This window comes from Triticum dicoccoides, chromosome 2B, assembly GCF_002162155.2.
Source record: "Triticum dicoccoides isolate Atlit2015 ecotype Zavitan chromosome 2B, WEW_v2.0, whole genome shotgun sequence".
NCBI lineage: Eukaryota > Viridiplantae > Streptophyta > Magnoliopsida > Poales > Poaceae > Triticum > Triticum dicoccoides.
In genome coordinates, this window is record NC_041383.1 from 536739416 (window position 1) to 536748755 (window position 9340).

Consider the following 9340-nt stretch of genomic DNA (forward strand, 5'->3'; position numbering starts at 1 on the left):
TTGAGTTCCCTACCTATGGTAGATAGATTATGCAAGGGTACAGACGACCATGGCTGATGGACACCTCCTATCCACGACTAGCATTTGTCTATGATGTTTGATTCGAAGCAATTATAGACTGCATGTAAGTAAATCCCTGAAAACTATCCAATCATCATGTGAGACTTGGCAAATCCTCGTTTACCTACTTGTGTGCCTTCGATCAATTAACATTTGCCGCATCAGCTGATCCATCATGACCTACACAATTGAAACACCAACTCCTCGGACCAACTAATCTTCATTTTTATCAACTAGTTGTCTGTCTTGATCGATGCTAAGCACCAAATAAATCATGTAGTGTAGTGTTGTGTCTTGTGCACCAATTTTATGCCCGCTTCTTGTTGGGTGCCTTATTGGTTGGTGCAGATCAGTTCCCAATTTAGATTTGGACACAGTTCAAACATGACGCAGATTAGGGGAGGTGCCTGCTGGATTCAGATTTATATGAACGAAGAACATGCTATGAAAAGTGGTAACCCCGTGTGCAACAACAGAAGTTCCACTCGTCCCATTAAGTTTGTAATTCATGATTAGGTGTCCTTTTCCTGACTGAATTTTTGTTTTGTCATGGCCAATGATTGACATAACTGATAACTCCAATATGTTGATCTCATCATTTGGTAGAGAAGAAAGCTTGATGTGTGATCTATTTTCATGTCTAGTTTATCTAGCATGTTCAGTTTTAATTTCATTTTCTTTCTTGTTCTATCATATGTAAGTAACTCCCTGGAAACTAACTCATCATCATGTGAGACTTACCAACTCCTCGGTTACTTATATGCCTTCGACCAATAAACATTCATAGCAGCAACCGGTCCATCACGACCTACGCAACTGAAACATCACCTCCTCTAACCAACTAAGCTTCATTTGATCAGCTAATAATCATTCTAATCAACTGGTTGTGTTCTCTCCAATATCTTAGAGAAGTTTGCGCACCTGATATCATTTGTAAACAGGCATTGTGTAACTGCTGTGTAGTACTACAATTTTTTGGATATGCCGACAAGCATTGTGTAACTGCTGTGTACTACAGAGTACAGATGAGATCATGCTTATCAAACGTTGATATAACATTTCAAATTTGTGTACTGGTATTGTTGTAATGAGTTGGGTTCAGTACATTAGTTTGAAATAATAATCTTATTTTGTATGCTGATTGTGTGTATACAGTAGGAGCTACAAATACTCTCTCTGTCCGGAAATACTTGTCGAAGTCCATTTCTCCTACAAGTATTTCCGTACGGAGGGAGTATATTTTACTTATGTATATATTGTCACATTTTGACTTGAACGAAGTGTCCATTTCATGTATTTTCGCACGTACAGTACCGTTTCAAACCTATTATGTCGTACACTACAAATGTACAATTATCGTCGCTAAATCTTGTACTACCTCCGTCCGAAAATACTTGTCGCTCAAACGGATGTATGTAGACGTATTTCAGTGCTAGATACATCTGTTTGAGCGACAAGTATTTCTGGACGGAGGGAATGCTTTATACGTTTAGGGATCTGGATGCATTTTCAGTACCTGTACCACTAGATGGAAATCCAATGGCCAATATAACTGGATCACATGATCTCATCTCAAGGCCTGATCTCATACAAGTTGCCCCCAACATGATGCATACTAGGTATGTGTAATGAGGATTGGGATGCAGATTTCGTACCTGCAATAACGAGTAGAAAGTCCCGAATTTGATCACTTCTTACGTGCAATCTGCTTACTGCACTACATTAGGCGTGTGAAAACTGAAACTTTTTTCAGAGAGGTCCTAGCTAGAGTGCATCCGCTGATGTGCATTTCATAACGGCGAAACTGCTTGTAGGGATTCGATCAGTTAATGTAGGAGCTATCCATTGATGTCACTTAACCAGCATAGACATGTGGCAATGGTTTTCCTTTAAGTTTCCACACCAATCTGTTGCCGTTTAGTACTGAAATTGCAGTTCATAGTTTATTATTTTGATTATGCTTGCAAAATATATTTCTATTGGGTGTATGTTTACTTTGTGCCTTTGATTTATCCGCCCTTGTTTTTCGAAGGCTGATTGATTAGCTTTGTTAATAGATTTTGTAGTCGACCCACTCTTGCTAAGAAAAATCCAAATTTGGAAATGTAACCAATGTGGGAGTAAGCATGATCAACAAATGAAGTTGTCTTATCATTTATATCTCTCGTTAATGTCAGAACCTAATCTATCTCTCTGCTATGCACTGCATGCATATGATACTTTATCTATTTGCAAAACTAAATGTATATTATGGCAGCAAGTCTGTCAATAAACTGTATATTCAAAAATCAAGTTCGCACAAAATTTAGCCATTTTGTGGCTTTGAGCAGAGTACAAGTCTTTGTGTGACACCTGACACCATAGGCCCATTGTACATCCTAACACAAGTGGCAAAGTTTGTTTAATGAAGCAATTCTGTCTTATGGTTTTGTTTAATGATACAATAGGAGCAACTATCCACTGTATTGTTCATTACTCACTCTGTAAAGAAATATAAGAGCGTTTAGGTTTGCAAAGAGTGATCTAAAAAGGCTCTTATATCTCTTTACAGAGGGAGTACTTGACACATATAATTCTTTTTATGTCGATGGGTCATAATTCCAATAAAAAACAATTTTGCATAACAACCGCAAATGTCAACAGCCGATGATTGACAAGATTGGCAATAAGCCACTGGTTCCTAGGTTTTCTGCACCTAAGACAGTGGGATATTTTTAGCTTGTAGACTAAACAGTACCCATGTTTATGGTTGTAGCCTATTTCATTCATTCATTCATGCCTAGACGATTGTCGAGTCATATACTCTAGAGACCACCATGTGGTTTGCGCGGGGGAGAACTTCACCAGCGAGTCTGTTGGTGTGAGGCCTACTTCAACTGCAAAAGGCTCCCAACGGTAAGTGCCCTTCTGCCTCACTTGACATGCGTGGCGGCGTGTGTTTTCTTGCAATCTATTATGGGAGAAAAAATGCATTTTCTTTCCTAAGAGGAAAAATGCATTTTCTTTTCTGAGAGGAAAAAAAATGCAGTTCAAGGGATGAGGGTATACCACAGGTCGGTCTGTAGTAGGTGCTTTTGGTGGTTGTGACTTGGAGTTTCTCTTGTGTTCCTCGATTTAGCGACTATTGTTGTGTTTGCCAGATCAGGTATATAGCAAGAGCATTAACAGTGTGTTTATTTCATGTGCAATCAGTAGATTAATTAAGACTTTAGCAAAGGCAAAGTGTCTGGATGTGATCTTGTCCTATATGTGATCAGTGTAGCTTCTATTGCCACAATCATGTGGAATGAAAAGAAGCGAACCATTTGGAAATTCAAATGTATGATTTGTTGTATATTTACATCACCTTCCAATGTCAGTTTGCAAATTGAAATGAGTGCGGTAAAATCACCTTGTTATTTCTTTGCAAGGGGTATCTATTTTCAATAGGTTAATTAGGAGTTCTAAAAATATTCGAGAAGTCAAAAGTGACTGTGATCTGCTGTATATATACTAGTGCGTCAGTGCAGAGCTGTAGTTGCTGTTGTTGCGAGCGTGTAGTGAGGTATCATGAGAGGACATGACATCTTTGCCCTTCCTATTACTTCTTCTAGAAGAGACTGTTTTTCTGTCACATGGGCCTAATCAACGCAACCATTTTTTATCCACTTTAGCAATTGAGGTTTAAAATTTAGTGGGCTTTGGTTATTAATCCTTCACATTAGTCAATCATTCCTCTATTGGCATGGACAGACAACATCGTACCCACTCTACAGAGCCAAACACAACAGAAACACGGATTCAATTATTCCTCCTTTGTTTGAGAGATAGTTTTGTTGTTTTTATCCATGAAGCAGGTTAGACTAGTATATTTGCTTGTCTTTGTATGCACTGACTATCCTCAATGGATCCTGTTAGAAGCAGAGCAGTTCGAATGTTTGCTTTTGTTGCCAGTGGAAAGTAAAATTGTTTTTTTACTGATTTGACTACATGAGTGGTTGTAAGTTGTTGCCCTGAAATTGGTATAAAACTTGGTGAAAGCATGCTGATCGCCATTCCAGTAAAACTGTAAAGTTTTTCGTGTCCATAGGGAAGGGGCACTGCCAAAAAATGCTTACTGTCTGAATGGGTGCGAGGGAGATCGGTTCTGTCTACGTGGACGGTAGTGTTGAGATTCATCTTTTTAGATTTTCATTGGCATGTCTTACATATTTTTAATTTGAGTGCAGTGTTTCGGTTGAAGAGAGCATCCTTGCATCTCTTGGGTCATTCCAGCAAATGTGGTTCTTCAAAGCCAAGCAAGTTAAGATATTCTCGGTTCTTTTCTGTTTGCCCTGCTTAATCATCTCAGGCACCTAACAATATCTTCTCCCAAGATAGGTATTAAGAGCATGGGGTTCGATTGGCCAGGAACACCATCCTCGACGAGTCCCATGAGAGGGTCTACTCCACAATGGTACTACTGGCTAGCATATTGCATGTTCTTTATCTGCTCACTGGTGCCATTGTATTCCTGTTATGATCACGAGTGCCATTGTACTGTATATCCACGAGTTGTACAAGTGCAGACCCTATACTAGTCAATTCTTTTTGTATTGGGTATGTGTTGTTATGCTCCTGTTATGGTTAAAGTATGGATTTTCCCCAGTAACTTGATTTAATCTCACATGGAAACATATCAATTATCTGACTTTTGTCCACGCAAATAAAATTATTCGGACTTTCAATTGTACTAGTCAAGTATATATGGTAACATGAGATTAGCCCATCGCAGTCCTTTAGAAGAGGGTTGTGATGCTTGAATGGCTGACATGAGAAAATAGTTGATGCATGTGATCTATGTGCGGCTTTCTTTCTAGTTACCATTTTCCTTGTGTTTTCAGACAAACAACTAGGGAAATAGATATGCTTTCTAGTAGTACACACTACTGTTAGAGCATCTCCAGCCGTTGGCCCCCCAGGAGGCGCCTAAAATCGCTGCCTGGGGGCGAGCCGGCGTAAAAAACCGGTCTGGGGGCGAGCTGGCCCCCAGTCGCCGGCCCCAGGGCCGCCCCCAGGCGCGTCTAATTGTTTAAAAAAAAAAAGAAAACGTTCGGCGAGTTCGTTTAAAACACGGCTAAATTCAACCAAACTTCGGCGAGTTCATACATATTTAAAATATTTTACACAAAAGAAAAAAAAACGCTACTAGGCCCGCTGTTGCCCTCACCTCTCCTCGCCGCCCGCCGCCCTTGAAGCTCTGCATGCCGAGGCGCCTGTAGAACTGCGTGTAGTCGCCGCCGCCGCCGCCGTCATCGTCGTCGTCGTCGTCGTCGCCTCCTCCGCGGCCACCATCCCTGCTGCACCCCTCCCCAGGTTGGCGCGGCGGGTTGGACGGTCCGGGGGCGTCCTCGTCCTCATCGCTGTCGAGGATCACCATGACGTGCTCGTCCTCGCGCCCACTCCTGTGGGCGGCTATCTCCTCCAGGGCTCTGTGCTGCCGGACCATCTCGTCGCGGAGGTAGTCGTCCCGCGCCCACTTTAGGGCCTCCTCATCAGAGAAGCCGCGCCAGGCTATGGCCTCGTACTCCGCGGGGAGGCCGGGCTCTGCCTTCGGCCTGACGAGGATGAGGCGTCCAGAGGCGGGGGAGGGGTCGGCGATGCGGACGCCGGAGCTGCGGGTGCGGTGGCTGACCGGCGTGTCCTGGGGCTCCGGCTTGACGGGGGGAGGCAGGGAGAGCCGGTCGAGCGGCCGGACGAGGAGGAGGACGCCCCCGGGTCCATGTGCCTCGGCGTCCACGAGCTCCCACGCCGGCGGGAGAAGGACGGTGGAGCGGGGTACTCCAGCCTGGGCGTGTTGCCGCCCTCGATGTACTCGAGGACGGCCTCCAGCGTGCGGCCGGGCACGCCCCACCATCGGCGGCGGCCTTCGGAGTTGAGCCTCCCTGAGGGCACGACACCGTTGGTGGCCTCGAGCTGCTCGGCGTGGCGGCGACGGAAGTAGGGCTCCCACAGCGGGCTGTCGGGGACGTACCGTGGACCTTCCCTCGCCGCCTGCGGCAGAGAGACGCGGATACGCGCAATCTCCGCATGCCACGCCGCCCCGGTGGGCGGTGATGGCACCGGGACCCCGCCGGTGCTGATCCTCCACGCCCCGGGCACCCGCATGTCCGGCGGGACCGGGTACTCGGCCTCAAAGAGGAGCCGAGCTTCGTCCTCGTGAAGGTGGCGGCGGCCGAAGCCGTTCGCGGCCGCACCATCGCCTGGGAAATGCTCGACCATGGCTGAACTAGAGACGGCGAGGGGAGAGGGAGGAACGGGGGAGGAGCGGGCGTCGGCGATGCAGTGTCTGTGCGTCACCGGCGCGCTGGGGGCGGCTTATATAGGCGGAGGCGCCGTGCGTACGCGTGGCTGTCGTGTGTACGCGTGGCGGGCGAGGGACGCGCGTCATCCGGTCTTCACTGCGCCGCCCGTGAGGCATCAATGGAGGAGGCTGACCGGCGCGGCAGCTTTGGCATTGATTCACCGCGGGAACCGAGGCGATGAGGACGACAAAGCGGCGAGAAGAGCCGAGTCGCTGCCAAGGAGGGCCCGCCGGTTTTCGCGCCAAAAACGTTTCGGCCGGCGCGCCGGGTTCGGGCTGGGTCCGCCGGCGCCAATTTCGGTCCGAGCCGGCGAAAAATGGGCCTTTGGGGGCGCGACTGGGCCGTTTTTTCGGCGCCGGCGTGAAAAAATCGCCTGGGGAGGCCGTTCTGGGGGTGCGGCTAGAGATGCTCTTAGTTAGTTTGTCACCGTCACAACTCTGATCTGAACACTTAAGTTATGCAGTTTGATCATGCATTTTATTTCATGATAATCATCAATATTAGTTTATATGAACCGAGCACACTGTTTATGTTTTTATCTCCTAACTAAGATTCTTTCAGTGTGAAGCGGCTCCTCCCACGTCCATCTTCTACCGTCCACGCTGCCGCTGATTCCTCCTCCACGGAGGAACATCAGAGGAGGCGCAGAGGAGTGGTCAATGCCGACCGACGAAGCTTGTAAGTGGCGTGTCGTGTGGATGGATCCAGAATCGATCAATGCGGATTCGCCGCCTCAGCAAGGCCTCATTCTTGCCTTGGGGTGCACAAGCTCTGTCAGGTAGCTGCACATCCCGTACAACCACAAACCACACCACTGGAGCTTCCCACATTTGTAGCAGCTTCTAGATCCAAGGTAATCATTCATCTCTCTGCTGTCCGAAAGCTTGAATTTTTTAAACATTTTTTAGATTGACGTTAGTCTGATGATGGTTTATATGGGAGGCTATTATTTTATTGTAAGGCGCCAAGGTGTATGGACAGCTTAATTTTTTGTTTTTGTGAAATTTCTTGGAGGCTTCATAGCAATGTCACCCTGTCAGTTTGTCATGTGTCCACAATCGTTGTGTGACTTGACTCTGTTCTTATGTTCTAAAAATATGGTGGCTGGCTGGCTGGGACACTGATATCAGTTGGTTTTGGGATGTTAGTTCCCAGTTGTTTTTGGGTATTGGTTGCTTGTTCAAATGGAGTAGCTTATTGCACTTAATTGTTTAAGTATCAGTCAATCTGTTGAGACTGGATGGTGTAATTATAGAAGGTCTGATGGTTGTACAGTACTTAAGAAATAATGCTATGTTAATTATTATAAAGATGCCTATAACCCACCCAATTAGCAAATCAAAACAAGGTAAAGAACCTTACATCACCCTAGAAAGAAATTGGACTAGTTTTTCTGCAACTAAGACAGTGAGACATTTTAAGCTTGTAGTCTGAACAGTGCCCTTATTTTTGGCTGTAGCCAATTTCATTCGTTCATTCATGCCTTAAGTTACAGAATATTCTAGTATGTTCATTACTTGTTAAGCTGAATTATATTGTGATTTATGGATTAGCTGATGAAGATATTTAATATTTTTCTCAGGTATTTACCGTAACTGCTAGACGATTGTCGAGTCATATACTCCAGAGGCTGTCGTGTGGTGTGTGCGGGGGAGAACTTCACCAGCGAGTCCGTTGATGTGAGGCCTACTTCAACTGTAAAAGGCTCCCAACGGTAAGTGCCCTTCTGCCTCACTTGCCATGCTCGGTGGAAAAATGCATTCTTTCCTGAGGCCTTGTTTGATAGGGGAGGTTTTGTAGCTCCAAAAGGGTACGAGGATTTGAGAGGGTTTGGTGAATCCCTCTCCTCCACCAATCCCCTCAATTGCTCACTAATCTCCATCCCCTCATAAATCTCTCTATTTTTTAAGCCTCCTACAACAGCAGCAGCATAGTGAGCGTCCCTGCGTGTTTTCTGTTCCACGAGTGGCTACTAGGGTTTTCTGTACCACGTGGATTGAGAGAGTTTCATGGGGATCAGAGGGGGTTGGCCTATTCAATCCCTGCGGCCAGTTTTGAAATGGCAGCATGATTGTTAGCGTGTGACATCAAAACGGATGGCGCTCCCGAGCTCTGGCGACTCTGGCGCCTGCGACGGCGCGTGCCCGTCGCCGGTGGCGCCTCCCGCCTCTACTCCTGCCGCCCCCTCCGGCGAATGCCCCGCGCCGGCGGCCGCGCCTCTTCCCTCCTACCCTGCAGCTCCCGCTGCCGCTCCCTCCACGCCTCGGAACCGTTGGGCGGACTTCGCCGACGACGAGCCTTTCCCGCCTCCCGCCGTACCCGCCCCCTCGCTCGCCGCCGCCCCTCGTCGCGCCGCGCCGGGCTGGCAGCTCAGCCCCCCACGTGAGGGGCTCTGCTGCAGGCCCGCGTGCGCCGCGGTCGCCGCCGGCGACGCCCTCGAGCCCGTCTCGGGCGGAGGAGGGCCAAGGTGCGTGCTTGACTGGTGGATCCGCTCGCCACCGGCGCGGTTGCTCGTGGGGCGTGGCTGGCCGCTCCGACCGGGGCACCGCCCGCTCCTCCTGGCGCCGCCCGGCGGCCTCCCCTTCTTCCTCGGCGCCGCGCTCCGCGGGCTCCTCCCCGACCCCGTTCTTGCGTTCCTCCCCATACAGGCCTTTCATCGCGACCTTCGGGTCCTCCAACCTCCGGTTCTCCGCCCTGGCCGCCTGTGCCGGAGTCGCGTCGGCGGTGGCGGCGGCGCTCGCCCCTGGCAGGGAAACCCTTGCCCCCCCCCCCCGCCGCCTGGGCCGGGCTGCTGGTGTCCCTGGGCTACTGGGCCCCGGCCCGTCCCGCCTGCTGGGCCGCATCTCTGCCATGCCGGGTGGCTCCCCTTCCCCCTGGGCCGGCCCACCTGCGCTGGGCCACCGGGTTGCCCTAGGCCCAGGGCGGTGGCCCCTTCCATATGGCTGCCGTGCGGCCTC

General features: G+C 48.7%; 1 protein-coding gene across 7 annotated transcripts in view; it reads left to right on the top strand.

Moving 5' to 3' along the window:
• Positions 1-9340, top strand: part of LOC119364703 — a 25652-nt gene that overhangs the window by 798 nt on the left and 15514 nt on the right. For 5 of the 7 annotated variants that reach the window (XR_005175045.1, XR_005175044.1, XR_005175043.1 and 2 more), the window contains exons 2-5: positions 4269-4341; positions 4420-4495; positions 6945-7236; positions 7966-8097. Coding sequence is in view for 2 of the 7 variants with exons in the window: in XM_037630203.1 (XP_037486100.1) it covers positions 2816-2955; positions 4269-4341; positions 4420-4476 (270 nt within the window). In the remaining 5 variants the exon portion in view is untranslated. Of the gene's footprint in view, positions 1-408; positions 696-2815; positions 2956-4268; positions 4342-4419; positions 4722-6944; positions 7237-7965; positions 8098-9340 lie in introns of those variants that run through there. The other 2 variants (XM_037630203.1, XM_037630204.1) reach the window with 2 other exon arrangements.